The 18,857-nt window shown below is 40.5% G+C and overlaps 1 protein-coding gene across 1 annotated transcript in view; it reads left to right on the forward strand.

The window, feature by feature from the left end:
- Nucleotides 1-18,857, forward strand: part of SYNE2 (spectrin repeat containing nuclear envelope protein 2) — a 337,350-nt gene that overhangs the window by 73,448 nt on the left and 245,045 nt on the right. The window contains exons 3-7 of the mRNA XM_039242122.1: nt 9,244-9,305; nt 10,697-10,792; nt 10,880-10,957; nt 11,046-11,138; nt 16,363-16,544. Coding sequence (XP_039098053.1) covers nt 9,244-9,305; nt 10,697-10,792; nt 10,880-10,957; nt 11,046-11,138; nt 16,363-16,544 — 511 coding nt within the window. The remainder of the gene's footprint in view (nt 1-9,243; nt 9,306-10,696; nt 10,793-10,879; nt 10,958-11,045; nt 11,139-16,362; nt 16,545-18,857) is intronic.

The raw sequence follows: 18,857 nt of genomic DNA on the forward strand, positions 1-18,857 counted from the left end.
GGCTCAGGTCATGATCTCATGGTCTATGAGTTTGAACCCTGTGTCAGGTTCTGTGCTGCCAGCTCAGAAACTGGAGCCTGGTTTGGATTATGTGTCTCCCTCTCTCCCTGCCCTTTCCCTGCTTGCACTCTGTCTCTCAAAAAAATTTCTTAAATGTTTATTTGGAGAGAGAGAGAGAACATGAGCTGGAGAGAGGCAGAGAGAGGGGGGGGGGGAGAAAGAATCCCAAGTAGGCTCCATGCTCAGCACAGATCCCAACATGGAGCTTGATCCCATAACCATGAGATCACGACCCAAGCTGGAATCAAGACTTGGGTGCTTAACCAACTGCCCCGCCCAAGCACCCCTTAGCTGATGCTTTTTAACTTTATTTATTTATTTATTTTTTAATATTTTTATTTATTTCTAGGAGAGAGAAAGAGAGAGACAGCATGAGCAGGGGAGGGTCAGAGAGAGAGGGAGTCACAGACTGAAACAGCCTCCAGGCTCCGAGCTGACAGTCAGTACAGAGCCCGACGCGGGGCTCGAACCCATGAGCCGCGAGATCATGACCTCAGCGAAAGTCGGACGCTTAACCGACTAAGCCACCCAGGTGCCCCTGATGCTTTTTAACTTTAAGTAGTATACTTAAATATCTGCTTTTTAAATTCCCAGCTTAAAAAATGAAGTTATGTTTATTCCTTTAATTTACAGATGCATGCATTCATTCAATAAGTATTGACTGAGTGCCTTCTGCTTGCAAGGTATTCTACAAGCTAGTTGCCCAGTGACCAACCAAATAAATCCTTGCCCTTTTCGAATTTATGTTTTTATATTTAATCTATGTAGAAGGATGCACAGGAAACTGTTAATTACTTTTGTCTCTGGGAAAGGAAAATAGGAGGTTTGAGTGAAGTTAAGATTAACTTTTGAGTTCCGCTTGAAAAATGTTCTATGAGTATTATATATTACTTTCTAATAACAATATGAAAAAAATTCCCGTAAAGTATTGTGGAAGACTAGTGTAAGGCTGAGATAACAGAGGGTGGTGAACCAAAGACGCTCGAAAGTGAGACAAAGGAGCCAAGGGGAAAGGACTGAGCACACGTTTATTGAAAAGGGCTCTCGGGGGAGGTTCCACGACTTGGGGGTGGAAGCAAGCCGGGGGAAGTCACACCCCCGAGACTGGGGAGAGGGGTATATATAGGACTGTAGTTCCTGGTGGAGACCCTTGAGGGCAGGTTTCCTTATTTGGTCTCACTTTTCTGGGTTGGGTCTTGGTTTTGCTGAGGTGACATGTCTTCTGAGAAACCAGTGGCAGGAAACTGGGAGCGGGAAGCTGGTGGTGGGAAAGTCCTGAGGCGGTCATAAGATGGAGTCCGATCTGCCATCTTGGTGTCCTTTCCCAAACCCGCCAGACCTGTCAACTAGAACAAGAAGAGATTATGTCCATTTCTCTTTAGGAAAGGGGACATTTGAACAGAAAATGTCTTATTTTAGCCGATGTCCATTGAATGCCCAGCATGTTCATTGTGCTGGGTGCTAGAGTTTTTATGAATGCAGAGGAACGTGGGAGGATTGGCCATTCCACACAGCATGGTGATGTAGAAAAGAGTGAGGTTTTTTTGAATGAAACTTAGCTGGGGAACAGTAGATATTTTTTTTTTAATGTTTTATTTATTTCTAGGAAAGAGAGAGAGACAGCGTGAGCAGGGGAGGGTCAGAGAGAGAGGGAGTCACAGACTGAAACAGGCTCCAGGCTCCGAGCTGGCAGTCAGCACAGAGCCCGACGCGGGGCTCAAACCCATGAACCGCGAGATCATGACCTAAGCGAAAGTCGGACGCTTAACCGACTAAGCCACCCAGGTGCCCCGAACTGTAGATATTCTAGTTCGCTGGAGAAGTAGGCTTCGAGGAGAGAAGTCAGGGGAGATGAGTCAGGAAAAAGCAGATTGGAGCCAAACTATGAATGATCTAGAATGTTAGGCTAAGAATTCAGAATTCATGTTCTAAGGAATGTTGAGGAATGATCAAAAGAGTTTAATGAGGAGAGTGACAGATCCAAGAAGTGAATCTGGAGCCAAGGGCAATAAACCTGTTAGCAGCAAACCAATAATTCGGAGATTGCAGAGCTTCCTCCGTGAACTCCTATAGTAGAGGGGAGCCTTGGATAAGCCACCTTGTGATAACGCATTGCTCTGCGTTTAAGTGGAAATGTCAGTCTGTGATTCTCATATCTGAGAATTCCCATATTTGAACTCTTACTACAGGGCAGAACTGCTGGAGTCAACATTTTAATTAATGATTAATTAATTAATTAATTTGGAGTTAACATTTTCGCTGAACTCTGGTGCAGCTGGTCTAGCAGCTGTGGTAGTTTTACGGGGAGCTTTATAATGAACTTAAAATCCATGCTCTTTAATTGAGCTTAACTCCATTTGTTTTCATTTAAATTCCCTTCCAGCTAAGGATGTGTGCCACCAGCTCACAAAAGGCAGATTGAATAAGAACAAACTCAGGGATTAAATGTATTTTTATGGTAATGACGTCTAGAGAAAACCTTTGCCTCCTCGGTCTTGCTTCTCAAATTCAGTCAGATATTTTCCAAGAATGATAAGGATATCTGTTTGGGCCTGAATAAAATTCACTGGCTGTGTTTTCCTACAGTATACCTATTTCTTCTTTGCCTTAAAAATCAGGATAGAGAACTTCACATTCTCCTTTCTTTGGCATTTTACAGAGAAATCCATCATTACAATAGATTTTTCTTATTCTCTTTAATTCTTTCTCTTTTTTATCCCTAACATTGGCTAGTTCTATTCTCTATGCACTATTGTGAGAAGAGTTTTATTGTTTTATTAGAGAGGTCCCTCATAATTTACAAAACAAAATTCAGCACCTAAAAAAACCAAAAAAACAAACAACAAAAAAAACCTTCACCCACTCAAATTAAGTTGCTTTAAAGCAGTTGGTTCTTAATTATTTTTTTTTCCCCAATGGGTCAGCCTTTGAAAAGAACAAATGGCTACTTATCCTGCCATAGGGTGAGCTATTTGGCTTTGGTTCCTGTTGAATTAATACCGCTTTTCAGGGATAAGGCAGTATGAAAATGTGAGAAAAGTGTGTCAAGGGATAAATAAAATGGCACATACTAAACCATTTAATTCAGCTGTTACAAAGGTGTTTAATTGTACTCGGGACATCTTTGTTTGGTGTTCAGCAAAGGGTCCTTGTTGCATTTGAAGGGTTCTGATTTCTAGGATGACGAGGTGTTCTCTAAATTTAGACAATGAGTTAGTTAAAAGCCATAGAGTTTCTTTTCTAAATCCTTTTCTGAAGATTTCATTTGTGCTCAGTTTCCTTTGCTAACTGGAGAGGACCGGTGGGGATTTGTTCTGACTGCTTCTCGTATTGTTTCCCTCCAGATTTCTATTAGATTTTATCAAATTAGGACAGGAATAGCTTAGGGTTTTCGTTGGAAAAGTTTTGATTATTTTCAGTTTAGGTCCCTGTCAGGATATATGTCAGTCCCACTTTGGATTAGATGAAGTGCTCCCAATTTGAACAATCCAGCTAGAGCCGTGGTTTCACTGTCTCTTTTCTCAGCATAGGAAAATTCGGTCTTCAGTTTGCTCCGTACCAAGACCCCTTTTGTCTATATCACTTGAAAATGAAATGATCTTCTTGTATTATCTGGAAGGAGTTCAGAATGACAGAGATTTCCAGGTGGACGTGGAATACTAAACCTCTTCGGGAACGTCAAGCTCTTTCTGCACTCAGTTTTGTGCCAGAGATTCACCCCTTCCAAGATTATTTTATCCATCTGCCAGAGATGCTCTAGTCCTCCTTCCTCATGTAACTCTCCTGAAGGAAGTGTGGACTCTTATCTCCTGAACCTAGCAGCGTGCCTGATTAGTTTCTTTTTCACACTTTATCACCTAGAAAGGAAAATCTCTCGTGGTCCCTTAAGGATAGGAAGAGAGTCATCTTTGGTTTTTTGTTTGTTTCGGTTTTGATTTCTGCTTTCCTGTTATAATAATGGATAGGTCCCTCCTTGCTTTTATCCACGACCTTGATTAATGTACATTGTGTGTGGCTAAGTTGATCCTGGAGTCATAAAAAACCATTCTCTAGCTTTTTTCTGTCAAGCAAAATTAGCCTCCAATGCAATTTTTGTATAAATGTTTAATGTTAAAACATATGTTTTAAAAAATTTTGTATGTTTAAAAATATAGTCCTATCATCTCCTGATACTGTTTAATATATGTTTAAATGTTTAATATGTATGTTTAAAAATATTGTTGTTTCATCTACTGATACTGGGAGAAAAAGGAATGAAAACATATCAAAGATTGTAGAAGATTTCGTTACATTTTGAATTATAGGACAAAATTGCAGTTCTTTGTAATTCTTTTGCTAAGTGAAATTTATATAAAACAAATAACTCTCAAAAGCCTAAACTATCTAGTTGGCTTGCCAGAACTCAGTTCACTTCAGTTAACAATTATTGAGCACCCTGTACTGTGTAAATCACTGGGCTATAACTAATTTAAGCTGGTAATACAGAAGATTGAAATGGACTTAAAAAGATAAGAAAAAAAAATCCAACAAGGCTAAGTGTATCTTTAATCTCTAATCAGCCATGCTTGTAAACACCCGAAAATACATTTACTCAGATTTCCTCCAGTTCCTCAAACTGAGCTCTTATCAGATTAAAACTTTTTTTATTTCTTATTAATTTTTTTAAATGTTTACTTATTTTTGAGAGAGAGAGAGACAGACAGACAGATAGACAGAGTGAGCCAGGGAGGGGCACAAAGACAGGGAGATATAGAATCTGAAGCCAGCTCCAGGCTCTGAGCTGTCAGCACAGAGCTCGATGTGGGGCTCTAACTCACGAGCTGTGGGATCATGACCTGAGCCGAGGTCAGATGCTTAGCCAACTGAGCCTCCCAGGAGCCCCTAGATTAAAACATTTTTAAGAACTCTAATTAGATGTAATGTCAACAATTTCAGTCTGCTATAACTGTGGTAGCTAGAGATTAATAAAGCAGAGTGGAAGGAGTCAAAGAAAAACAATGTATTAGAAGGTAGATCATATAATTTTTTAGAAAAGGAATATAAACACAGTAAGGTAGATTCGACCTTGTCTCTACAGCAAATAAAATGTAACTGTAAAATGATTGGAAAACTTATTATTTATTCATTTACATTTAAGTATAATTTAGTTTTATTATTAATTTTAATTGATTTAATATTATTCATAAATATTTGTTATTATTTATTATTATTCTTTTAGTAAATGTTTTCTTTAGAGTCTGTTCTGGACCTGGTTCCTCTAGGCACCCGGAATAGGTCACAGACAACACCTCATTGTGTGGTGCTTTTATTCTGTTAGGAGAAGAGCAAGACGTTAAATAATAAACATACTACATATATATCTTATGTAGGATATTTAAAGGTAGTAACTGCTATAGAAAAAAACAGAGCAGACAAAGTGAAGCAGGGCTGGAGGTGTTATCGCCTTAAATAGGATGGGAAGTAGGCTTGTGGGGATATCTGTAGTGAGAGCACTCCTGGAAGAAAGGACAGTTGGGGTGAAGCCCTCATGTAGGATCATTTCTAGGGAGTTTGAGAAAAACGGGGAGCCAGAGAGGCTGGAGTGGAATGGGCAAGGGGGATGAGCAGAGGGGGTGGAGGTCAGTCACTCCTGGAAGAAAGGACAGTTGGGGTGAAGCCCTCATGTAGGATCATGTCTAGGGAGTTTGAGAAAAACGGGGAGCCAGAGAGGCTGGAGTGGAATGGGCAAGGGGGATGAGCAGAGGGGGTGGAGGTCAGTCTCGCGGCCATCTTTTTTTTTTTTTTTTAAGTTTATTTATTTTGAGAATGAGAGAGAGTGGGAGAGAGAAAGAGAGAGAGAGAGCGGAGGGGAGGGTCAGAGAGAGAGGAAGAGAATCCCAAGTAGGCTCTGTGCTGCCAGTAGGGCTTGAACTCATGAACTGTGAGACCATGACCTGAGCCTACATCAAGAGTCAGACGCCTAACTGGCTGAGCCACCCAGGTGCCCAAAGCTTTGTATCCATCTTAAGGAGTGAAGTGAGAAGCCCTTGAGGATCGTGAGCAAAGGAGTGTGAGTTAACGATTTAGCAACATCACTCTGGCTGCTGCACTGAGAACGGTATTTAGACGGCGAGGCTGGAAGGAGGGAGACTTGCTGGGGATCTAGTGCAGGTCTCCAGGTAGAGGTGGTGAGGTGCGGTCGTATCCTGAATATATTCTGAAGGGAATCCCAAGAGGATTTTCTGAGGCATTGGATATAAAGTGTGAGGAGGAGAGAAACCAGCTTGTGATGTAGGAGGAAAACAAGAGTGTAGAGTCCAGAAAGATGAAGGCTGAGAATTGGCCATTGGTTCTAGTGGAAGGTGGTCGTTGATGACCTGGATTCATGGTGCCCTTGATGAGAGAGCAGTTTTGGAGGAATGGTCATGGCCTGAGTTCAGTTAAGAGAGAACGAGGAGGGGGGACCTGGAGAGCGTAGGCAACTCTGTCTGAGGAGTTTTGTCATAAAGGGCAGCAGATAAGTAAAGCAGTAGTTGTGGGGATGGGGGTCAGAGAGGTTTGGTTTTGTTTTTGTTGCGAATTAACAGCTTGGATCACCGCTGATGGGAATGGTCTAAGAGAGAGGGGGACAAGGGGATGATGCAGGAGAGAGAGGAGGAAATGATGTCCTCGAGCAGGCGTAAAGGGATGGCACCTGGGGAACGAGCGAAGGGATCAGCGTCGGGTCCGAGCAGGCCAGGTCATGCGTGCTAACAGGCTAGGGGCAGAACATTTTGACAAGTTGATTAGACGGGGAGTGTGTGTGGCCTGGGAGTAGGCTCTCAGCTGAAGAGTGAGGATGGGAGAGGAGGTGTTGGAAGTTTGAGGAAAGAGAGGAGGTGTGAAATTGCTGTCACGGGCAGTGGGCCTACGTGGGTGTCACATGAGACCAGTCAGCAGAGGGACAGATCTTCCAGCCACATTCAGCGGGATGAGTGTCAGTACGGGGGAGCAGAGTGTAGTGAAGAAGAGCCAAGAACACACAAGAAGGCACAAGGGGGTGTTTGTAAGAAGTGATCATGGAATTGAAAATGGAAAAGGATGAAAAGGAAGGAAATCAGAGGGAGCGAGGCATAGTGAAAAGCTGGCAGAGTCAATGGCGCTAGACAGAATGAACTGAAAAGATAAGGGCTGTTGTTCAGAGGTAAGATGCCTGAACTTGAGATCGCCAGGAGTTGCAGGTGTTGTTAATGATGAGGTCTGGGGTATGACCATGACAGCGAGTGGTTGAAGCAGAGCAGAAGGCAAGTTTGTTGCAGAAGAAGAACCAAAGAAATGGAGAGGCCAGGAGCTTCCTTCCTCTATGCTGAAATTGCCAAAAATGAGGGGTTGTACTGGGGAAAGGACAGGGGGGATGGAATTAAAATCTTTTTGAGAAATGATGAGGAATGACAGAGGTCAGTAGATGACTGTGACAGTGGAGATGGTCTGATCACATGAGAGTCAAGGCTGGAGGACTTCGGGGACAAAGAGAGTGGAGAATGATCTGGAAGTGAGAAGCAAGGACCCCATGGTGCAAGGGGCATAGGAGAAAGCAGAGCCAGCACTTGAGTAGGCCAGATTTCAGCGAGAACGGAGAGGAAACACCTGTCCAAGAGGGTTTGGACACCGGGGACTTTGCTGATGGTGTTCTACAGGTTCATCATCAGTGGAAGGGCTTCCCACGTTAAGAAGAGGTGGGTGATGAGAAAACCTGGGGCGTGTGCAGAGTCTTAAGGATATCGGAGCGAGAGAGCGAAGAGAACTTGACCGTCTGGAGAGTGTGTGCAGCCTGTGCATGTGTGCGCGTGTGCTGACAGAGGCGGCTGGGATGAGAGCTGGTGACCTTGAGGTAGATGGTGGTGACAAGACTGTGAGCACTGGGCCCAGGGAGGAGTGGGTACCTGGGCTGACACTGGGGGAGGACATCTGGGGAAATGGAAACTCAGTCCTGGTGTGCAAGGCTAACCCTTGAATGCAGAGCTGACATGTCTGTAGGAGCTGAGGGGGTAGGAGGCGAGTGGGGAGCTCAGAGTTGGTGTAGGGCCTTTCCTGCCCCTGTGAGGAGAGAAAGACGTACCCTGAGTGTTTCGGGTCTTCCCCTTGACTCCTGTCCTGCTAATAAGGGTAAAAGTGGGAACTACTCAAGTGAATCCTTAGCAGTCTCTAGAGGTGAGTGCTTGTTACCTTATTCCCTAAGGAAATTACTGATGTCACACAGCTACTTAGTGACAAGAGGCAGGATTTGAGCCCAGGCATCTCTGGCTCTAATTGCAGCTCATTTACAGTTAATTCAGTGACAATATATCCTCCATGATAAATACTGTGAGTGTCAAGACTAAACTGCCCACAACTTTATGAGCCTGTTATTTATTTATGATTGTTTGTTTGCTTTTTAGGTTCATTTTGATTTATTCTGAGACAGGGGGAGGGTTGGGTCAGACGGGCAGAGAGACAGAGTGAGAATCCCAAACAGGCTTCTCACGGTCAGTGTAGAGCCTGATCCAGGCTCGAACTTATGGACCGTGAGATCATGTCCTGAGCTGAAACCAAGAGTTAGATGCTTAACTGACTGAGGCACCCAGGTGCCCCATATTAATTAATTAATTAATTTTAAAATGTCTATTTATTTTGAGAGAGAGAGAGAGAGAGAGAGAGAGAGAGAGAATTCTAAGCAGTATCCTCACTGTCAGCAAGAGAGCCCGATGTGGGGCTGGATCCCACAACCATGAGATCATGACTGGAGCCAAAATCAAGCGACTGAGCCACCCAGGCACCTCCTTCTTTTTCTTTTCTTTTCTTTTCTTTTCTTTTTTAATGGGGTTTGTCTTTCAATACCCATGGCTTTGGCTTAGACTGAGAATGCTTTTGGGTTGGGAGGTCTCTCTCCTCACAATTCCTTATACAGCACTGTCAAGGCCACGTGGGGACATAATTCTTTTGTCAATAAAAAGTATTAAAAATCGTTGTCTCTTGTCAGCTAGCCTGCAGCGATAAAAAAAATTATGTCCTGTGAACATGCTATTTCCAGAACACTTCTTGAGCAAATATCTGAAATTTAGACCAAGTCCTAGAAAGCTGGTAAAACTGTGGAATACATACACACCCTCAGAGTGAAGCTTTGATGTGTTTAAAAGGGTTTCTGAGGCTTCTTATTTTATAACTGCTGTTGTCTTTTTTCAATAGCTGAGCAGGAAGACACTCAGAAGAAAACTTTCACCTGCTGGATAAACTCACAGTTGGCAAAGGTGAGGAAAAAAAAGAACAAATAAAGCTATAAATATATTTATTTATTTTAAAAAAATATTTTAATGTATTGTTTATTTTTGAGATAGAGAGAGACACAGCATGAACAGGGGAGGGTCAGAGAGAGAAGGGAGATACAGAATCTGAAGACAGGGTCCAAGCTCTGAACTATCAGCACAGAGCCCGACGTGGGGCTGGAACCCATGGACCATGAGATCGTGACCTGAGCTGAAGCTGGATGCTCAACTGACTGAGCCACCCAGGCGCCCCACTATAAACATATTTAAATTACTCCTCCTACTCCCTCCCTTCGGGTCCCCAGAATGGCACTGAGGAGGTGTAAAAGGTTGAAAGAATGTGCCGCAGTCTCCGTGATCTTGTTTAGATGTATTTGTTATTCTTTCCCAACACAGAAAAGAGATGCTTCTGTTAAGAATATGAGAAGTAAGGTAAAGCAGCAACACCTCTTTTATCAAGTGTGATGATGATGTTGCAGCGTACATAGTGTTATATGTTGAACAGTGTCCGAAGCTCGTTATGTGTAATGAATCTGCATCACGTTTATGTGACTTTACAACCTCCCAGTGTTAATTCCTCTTTAAAGAACAGGGAAAATAAGGTACAAAGAAGTTATGTGACTTGCCTAATGTCACACCGCTTGTAAGTGATAGTGCTGGGGTACAAACGCAGGCAGTCTGGACCCAGAGGCCTTTTTTATTTTTAAATGTTTATGTATGTATTTTGAGGTTGAGAGAGTGGCGGGAGGGGCAGAGAGACAGGTTGAGAAAGGATCCCAAGCCAGCTCTGCACTGTCAGGCAGAGCCTGGCAAGGGGCTTGGACTCATGAACTGTGAGATCATGACCTGAGCTGAAATCAAGAGCCGGATGCTTAACTGACCAAGTGACCAAGCCACTCAGGTGCCCCGAGGCCTTGTTAATCACTGTGCCATCCTGCCTGTCGGTGGTGCCAAGGGCCCAGAATAACCTAGACACAAAATGAATGAGCCTCTTCTCACAGGCTCCCCATCCCTGCACCATGCAATTCTAACAAGGGTAAGTTCATAAACAGATTACTGCATAAATGTGATCTACTCCCCAATGGGGAGTATTGGCTGATCCGAATGTCTTTACTGCCACCTCTATGCACAGGTTTTAAGCTCTCAGTGAAGCTACAAGTGTGTTGTGTTACTGGAAATTCGCCATGAGATAAATTAAGTTTACTGCTTTTCTTATGCTTTGATATAGAACTATGTTCTCTCTCATTCTGTTAATTAAAAATCACTATCGAATTTGAGCTTTTTGTGAAAACACAAAGCACATTTATGAGAATCTTAAAGTCATTATGTTTATGGACCAAAGTTTGAATGAATGTGTGTCTTGTGATCTTTTGTAGCACACTCCTCCGTCGGTTGTATCAGACCTATTTGCGGACATTAAAAAGGGGCATGTCCTCCTGGACCTGCTTGAAGTACTGTCAGGACAACAGTTGGTGAGCTTTTTAAGTGACATTAAAAAGCCTTTATTGATTAATTTTTTTTCATATTTCTAATTAACATATTTTGCTTGAATTTCATAGCCTCGAGACAAAGGATCTAATACATTTCAGTGTAGAATCAATATAGAACATGCCCTGACATTCCTAAAAAACCGATCAGTGAGTATGAATATCGTTGGAAGATTCACAGTAGAAATTAATGCAATGAAATATCTTCTCCTTTTAACCCATGTTTCTTCTTTTCCAGATCAAGCTAATAAATATTCATGTGACTGATATTATAGATGGAAACCCATCCATTATTCTTGGTCTAATTTGGACAATTATACTGCACTTTCATGTAAGTAATTTGATGATGTGAGAGTTATTTCTGTTCTAATTACTGCAGAGTGAAATAAGTGTAATGCAAGAAGATTCGGTCCGAAGTTTCTTCCAGAAACAGGACACTCTAAAATCTTGATGGGTGGACCTTTGGCCATTGATGTTATTTTGCAGTTGAAGAGTGAAGGCTGAATTATGATATTTTGAATTATCTGTGATATCAGCATCAGTCTGACTAGAACCTGCCATGATAAAATTTCGCGTATTATTGTTTACTTACTTTGGCAGAAGATGGTAGGAAGCTTCTGGAGTAAATTTGTGAGAACTAACCCACTGAACTTTGTAGAATCTCTGAGTTTCGAGGACTCATGTTCAATCTAAGAATCCCACAGCATTTAGAGTCCTGTCCCAAGATTGACTCATTGATTAATTTCATTCCGCAAATAATTTAAACACCCATTGTGTGCTAGCTTTGTCATTGTGCTATGACATCAAGAAAACAACGCCAAAGGCACTTTTGCTCCTGACTTTATGATACTTAGGATTGATAAATATAGTCTTCCAGACCTGGGATTCCGAATTAGTGCAGGTTTTCTGGAGTTACTTAAAAAGTTGCATGTTGTATATCTCCATAATTATTTGGAAAATAAATTATGTGGGAAGCAAGTGCTTATTTTATAAAAACCAGAACCCAACATAACTACCTTGTATAAAATTTAAACCATGTAAAACAAGACAGTATATGATTTCTGGATACCTGCATTTGAAGTTATAGGAGAATAAAATACACAAGGATGATGAAAACCAAATTTAGAATTGTGTTTTTTGCCTCTGGGAGAGGAAGGAAATGGAATTGCAGGGGGAAGGACAGAAGGCTTAAACTGGATCAGTGTTTTATTTCTTTAAAAAAATATGAACCAAATGTGGTAAAATTAAAATTTGACAATTCATAGACACTTGTTATATTTTTTCTTCCATGCTTTCCAGGATATTTGAAATATAATTAAAATTTTTAATACAGATAATAAAAGGCAAATAGAGTCATCTGTAATTTTACCCCTCACTGATAACCACTAAATAATTTGCTATATGGTTTCCATGATACATGTAGCAGGAATGAACATATATATTTGTTTATATATGTGTATCTTAAACAGAATGGTCATGCTATCCAAACTTTTCAACCTGTTCTCATGAACATCTTTCTGAATTTATAGATAGGTTTTAATGGAGGCATGGTGTTCTCTTGTAAAGGGCTATATTTTATTAGTGGACAGTCAGAATGCTCATGGTTTTATGATTATAAGCAATTCTAAAAAGACTACTCATAAAACTTTTGCATACCATCTTCATTATTTCCATGAGCCAAATTCTTAGAAATGAAATTGTTAGGCCTTAAGTTTTGCTTTTTTTGGGCTTTGTTTTACTGATGTAAATAAACTTTTGTTGAAGTATAACATATGTAGAGAAAAATGCAGAGCTCTTAAGTTTAGAGCTTGATGTATTCTTGTAAATTAAATACATTGGTGTAACCATCACCCAAGATAAAAATAGAAAACGATGCCTGAATCCCAGAGTTCCCACGTATTTCTCCCAGTCCTTACCCGCTCTTCCCTGAAGAAACCACCACTTTGATCTCTAGCGTTGTTTAGCTTAGCGTTTTTACCTCCATATGAAGGAATTATAACTGAGCTGACTTACTACATATGCTACATACTCTTTTGTGTTAGATTTATTTCACTTTATTTATTTCACATCATTTATGAGTTTCAGCTTGTTGAAGTATGCATTGCATTGGTAGGTCCTTTTTTTTTTTTTTTTTTTGAGTATCGTTGACTTAGTTATCTTAGTTTCAGGTGTATAACTTTGTGATTTGACAAATTTAGACATTATGCTGTGTTCACCACAAGTGTAGCAACCGTCTGTCTTGTTAACGTCACTGTTATAATATCATTGACTGGATTCCCTTCTTTTTCCTTGTCATGCGTAAATATACCACTGCATGAATATGCCAGAGCTTATTTACCATTCCGCTGTTGATGGGCATTTTTTTCGTTGCCAGTTTTCAGCTGTTATGAATAAAGCTGCTAGGCACATTCTTGTATATTTGCCTCTGGTGGTACAAGCCCTCATTTCTCTTGTATACATATCTAAGAATGGAATTACTAGGTCATAAGGCATGTGACCTTTAGCTTTGGTAAGTAGTGCCAATTAGTTTTTCAAAATGGTTGCTCTGATTTACACTGTTACCAGAGTTTGGGAATTCTCTCTCCAATCCTCACAAGTACTGGAGGATTTAAAAAATTTTTTAAATAAAAATTTTAAATTTTAGCTCTGCTATTGCATGTGATGATTTATAGAAATTTTAATACGTATTCTAGGGTGCCCGGGTGGTTCAGTCAGTTAAGTGTCTGTCTTTGGCTTAGGTCATAATCTCATAGTTTGTGGGTTCAAGCCCTGTGTCTGTCTCTGCGCTGACAGCTCAGAGCCTGGAGCCTGTTTCAGGTTCTGTGTCTCCTTCTCTCTCTGCCCCTTCACCTGCTCCCACTCTGCTCCTCAAAAATAAGTGTATATCTATATCTATATCTATCTGTATCTATGTATCTGTATCTAGATCTGGATATAAGTCCTTTGTTGAGTGTATATAAATTGCATGTATCTTCTCTGATTCTGTGGCTTGCCTTCTCAATCATTTAATGAATAGACAGCCATGATTTTAATGTAGTTCAAATTAATCAACTTCCTTCTTTGGTGGCTAGTACTTTTATGTCCTATAAAGAAATCTTTCCTTTGCCAACATCATGGAGATATTTTCTTACACTCTTTTCTTGAATAGTTCTGTCCAATAGGACTTTCTGCAGTGATGGAAATGATCTGTAACTGCGCTATACAAAACAGTAGCTACTGGTCTCTTGTGGCATTTGAACACTTGAAATGTGGCTAGTATGAGTGAGGAACTAAATTTTAAATTTTATTTCATTGAAATTAAATGAAATTAATTAAAGTTAAATAGCCACATGTGGCTAGTGACTATCATGTTGGACAGCACAGTTCTAAAAGCTCGTTTCATATTTTACATTTAGAGTAAAATGTAAAATTAGAGGTACAGAGCTGAATTTTTGTGAGCATGTTTGGTTAAAGCAATCAAGAAAATTTTTTTTTCCCATATGGCTATCCAGGTGACCCAACATCATGTATTGAGAAGACCATCATTTTCCTACTGTACTATAGCATCAGTAACTTTAAAATCCAAGGAACCATATATGTCTGGCTCCATCAAGTTCTGTTCTATTTATCATGGCACCAGTACTATACAATATCAATTTCTATAGTTCTAGAGAAAGTCTTGATATATGATAGTGTCCAACTTGTTCTTTAGGATTATCTTGGTTATTCTTTGCTCTTTGCATTTTCATATAATTTTTTTAATTGAGGTGTAATTGGCATTTACCATTGTGTAAGTGTAAGGTACACAACATGTTGATTTGATATTCATATGAGTTTTATAAATAACTTGTTAATTTACATACATACAATCTGTTGAAATTTTAATGAGGATTTTGTTGAATGCGTAAGATGAAAAAAGTTGGCATTGTTAAGATATTGCATTGTTTAGTCCATGAAGCCGATATTTTTATTTTCACTCTGTTCAAGATATTTCATTTTCACTATGATTTCTTATTTGCCCTATGGGTTCTATAACATTCTATTGCTTAATATCCAAATGTTTGGGGATTTTGTTTGTTGTATCTTTGTTACTGATTTCTAGCTTAATTTCAGTGTGGTCAGAGAGTATCATCTTAATGATTTCAGTTCTTCAAAAAATGCTGAAGATTGCTTTAAGACTCAGCATAGTCAATTTTAGTAAATACTTTATATGAATTTGAAAAGAATGTTGATTCTGCCATTTTAGGTACAATGGAGTATGCCAATCAGATCAAGTTTATTAATTGTGTTGGTCGCATCTACTGTTACTGGTTGCCTGGTGAATCTATTAATTATTAATAATCTATTATTATTAAGTATTAGTATGTGTACTTCTCTCAATAATACTTGTTAATATGTCTGTAGATTTGTCTTTTAAAGTTTTCCATAGGTGTTATCTGACTGCCTCCAAAAAACCTGGACAATTTTTGTGTTTACCAGCAATATGTAAAAATCCAGTTTCTCATATTCTCACTAGGTGATAACATAACTAGATGCTGTCTTTTAAAATTTTTTGCCTGTGTTATAAATGAAGGAACTGTGCTCTTGCATACATTTAACTTTCTTAAATGACTAATGGGGTTATTTTTTACATACTGGATGGAAATTTTTTTCTTTTTGAGGACTTACCTCCTTTTATGTTTTTTTAATGTTTTATTTATTTCTGAGAGAGAGAGAGAGACAGCATGAGCAGGGGAGGGTCAGAGAGAGGAAGACAGAGAATTAGAAGCTGGCTGCAGGCTCTGAGCTAGCTGTCAGCACAGAGCCCGATGTGGGGCTCGAACCCATGAACCGTGAGATCATGACCTGAGCCGAAGTCAGATGCTTAACTGACTGAGCCACCCGGCCGCCCCTGGACTTATCTCTTTTTAAACAAAATTTTTTATGTGTTTATTATGAGAGAGAGACAGAGTGAGCAGGGGAGGGGCAGAGAGAGAGGGAGACACAGAATCTGAAGCAGGCTCCAGGCTCTGAGCTCTCAGCACAGAGCCCAATGCAGGGCTCGAACCCATGGACTGTGAAATCATAACCCAAGCCGAAGTCAGACGCTCAACCGACTAAGCCCCCCAGGAACCCCTGAGGGCTTACCTCTTATATATTTGACTATTTTTTCTGCATGTGTTTTTGTTTCCTATTGGTTTGTATTCAAAGATGCATTCTAATTGGCCCAGTCTCTTGGAAGACATTCTAGACTAGGATTCCAACATAGGTCAATTCAGTAGAGTGACAGGAATTGAGCACGCACTCTGTAAGCGCTGAGCAAGTACTTTGTAAGCACATCAGGGGGATGGGATGAATAGATGCTTGCCCTCAAGGTGGAATGGAAGCAGGAGTGATGCAAGCCCACTGAAAGAAAGGCTAAGTGTAGCCCCACATTCCAAATGCTGTTGTTCAAGGATTTGTCTAGTGCTTGTTCCACCATGAGTAGACTCTCACTGTTACATATACTTTTTAGGTCTTGTTTTGGCTAAAGGTTTTGCCTCAATGCTGCTAACTTAATGATTTGTATGTGTTGACTGTTATTATGTGCTGCTTAGATTGAAGAGCTTGCCCGGACTCTTTCTTGCAATTACCATCAGCCTTCCCTGGACAGTGTGAGTGTGGCTGACTCATCTCCTACCTCAAGTCCTCCAGCTAAGAAATGCTCCAAAGCCCAAGAAAGATGGCAGATGTCTGCAAAGAAGGCTCTTCTCTTGTGGGCTCAGGAGCAGTGTGCCCTGTAAGTAGTTTGCTCTGACCACAGAGATACATAGGGTGGCTTTACCCACTAATACAACCTTACTGACTCTGGGTCTGAAAATAAGGCTAACCGGGTATAACACACATCTGAACACTTCCCTCTCCTAAAAGGAAAATGCTACTATCCTCCTTTCTCTTGGAGTGAATCTTACAAATATAGAGGTTCATGAACTCAGCCACACTAGGAGCTCTTTAAAAGTCAGGGCTATATTTTTATTGACTGTGTATCCCCAGAAGTTAGCATAATGTAAGTTCATGGTAGGCACTCCATAAATGTGTACTGAATGAATGAATGAACAAATGAAGGAATAAGTAATCAACACATAGAATTATCTCTTCGAATTGTATAGGACTACATTAAAACACCACAGTCCCCATTGTTTAGAAATTCGTAGCTCAGTTAGGGAACAGAAGCCAGAAAATGGGAGGTTTTTGGTTTTTTTTAAGTGGGGATGATGATAGGAAGTTAATATTCAGAAGTTCTATTTTACAAAGAAAAAGTTTTTTTAGCTCTTGGCAGACATTTTCATTTTAAACACTTGCTGGGATGGGACTTAGGGAAAATACGGAGTTAGGATGCAGAACTCCCCATGAGATGAGCTGTGGAGTTCAAAAGGCCTTTCTTGTCCCATCATAGCATTGTCTGCATAAATAGAGGCATAACTGTGTCGCTAAGGCCTCACAAATGGTGGGTTTCTAAGTAACTTCTTCCCTGTAAAAGGCTAGGATGTTAACTTCTGCCTCCAGCCTTACCTTCCTTTAGTGGTCATGCATCCTCTATATTTTGTGAGGGACAAAAAGACATACAGACCTTAGAAAGTTTTACAAATAGCAAATGGACTTTTTCTTGAATCTTCTAGAGATGGTTTTACATCTGTTTTCTACATTGTTTATTCCAAAATAATAGCATGTGTGAAGAGCATTATCAAATCGTATTCAGACTTGTTTCATTTATCTGTAAGGAAATTTCAAACAATTTCAAAGTTCAAGTATTTTACCACAGTTTATCTTTTCCCCGTGTCTTTCCTTACTTTTTAACTATGAGCTGTGCTAAACTTACCAAGATGTAGTATATCATTCTTTTTTGTTTTAATTTTTAATGTTTTATTTATTTCTAGGAGAGAGAGAGAGAGAGAGAGAGAGAGACAGCATGAGCAGGGGAGGGTCAGAGAGAGAGGGAGTCACAGACTGAAACAGGCTCCAGGCTCTGAGATGGCAGTCAGCACAGAGCCCGACACGGGGCTCGAACCCATGATCTGCGAGATCATGACCTGAGCAAAGCTGGATGCCCAACCGACTGAGCCACCCAGGCGCCCCTGTGTTTTCTTATTTCTGAAGGAGATGAATCAAGGACCAAGTTTGCAACTTCTAAATGAGCTGAGATCCTGCCAGTCACTCTGGAGCCCTAACCCACCGTCTCTAACAGCTGGCAGCAGCATGTTCCTTGTGGGATTGGTGTCTCTCCTCAGTGCAGAGCCGACCTTACAGCCTGAGGCTTTAGTAAGGGCTGTGTCTGCCAGTCAGCGCTTAGCTGGTTCTGATCCCCACTGTGCCCTGCCCTCAGCCCCAGCCATCCCTTTAGCCAGTTTTGCTTAGGGTTCTGATGTCGAGATCCTGGGTTTGAGTCTTGGCCCCCAGCACTTTCTAACTGGTGACTTGAGATACTTAATCTCTCTGTGTTTGTGTTTCCTCAATCATAAAACTGTGAATAATACTAACACTTCATAACGTTATTATGTGTATTATAAGAATCATTTTTAAAAAAGTATTTAGAACAGTTTCTGAACAAAGTATAGACCACATAAATATTTGTTAAACAAGGCAAAAGTCACTGAATACCATGTAGTTTATCACAGTCATAGTTCAGGCATTTTTTCCTAAGAGATTCAGGAAAGCTCAGGCCATCTGAAGTTGACTATTTCTCAAGTGGTTTTTATCATTTGATCTGTACCTTCAATGAGTCTATTGAATTTCTTCTGGGTTTTTTTGTGAGATACTAAAGGAAAATACTAAATATTCTGGAGTATTTCCCACATAGGCAACTATACTCTTAAAGAATCTTCACTGATCCCTTGTCAAATACAGAATCGTGATTGATGGAATGATTTGAAATCTATATATTAAGCACATTTATATGCCAGATACGATTTGGGGATGAGTCTACTGCAGCAGACAAGAAGGACATGCCCTTGCTTTCCAGGGGCTTGGCCTCCAGCAGACCAATCAGTGTCCTAACTACAGTTGGCAGGAAGGTGAGGAAGGACTTACGACGATTGGGAATGTCGGAGGTGGA

The sequence above is a fragment of the Hyaena hyaena genome, unplaced genomic scaffold, assembly GCF_003009895.1.
Source record: "Hyaena hyaena isolate Hyena2069 unplaced genomic scaffold, ASM300989v1 scaffold_208, whole genome shotgun sequence".
Lineage (NCBI taxonomy): Eukaryota > Metazoa > Chordata > Mammalia > Carnivora > Hyaenidae > Hyaena > Hyaena hyaena.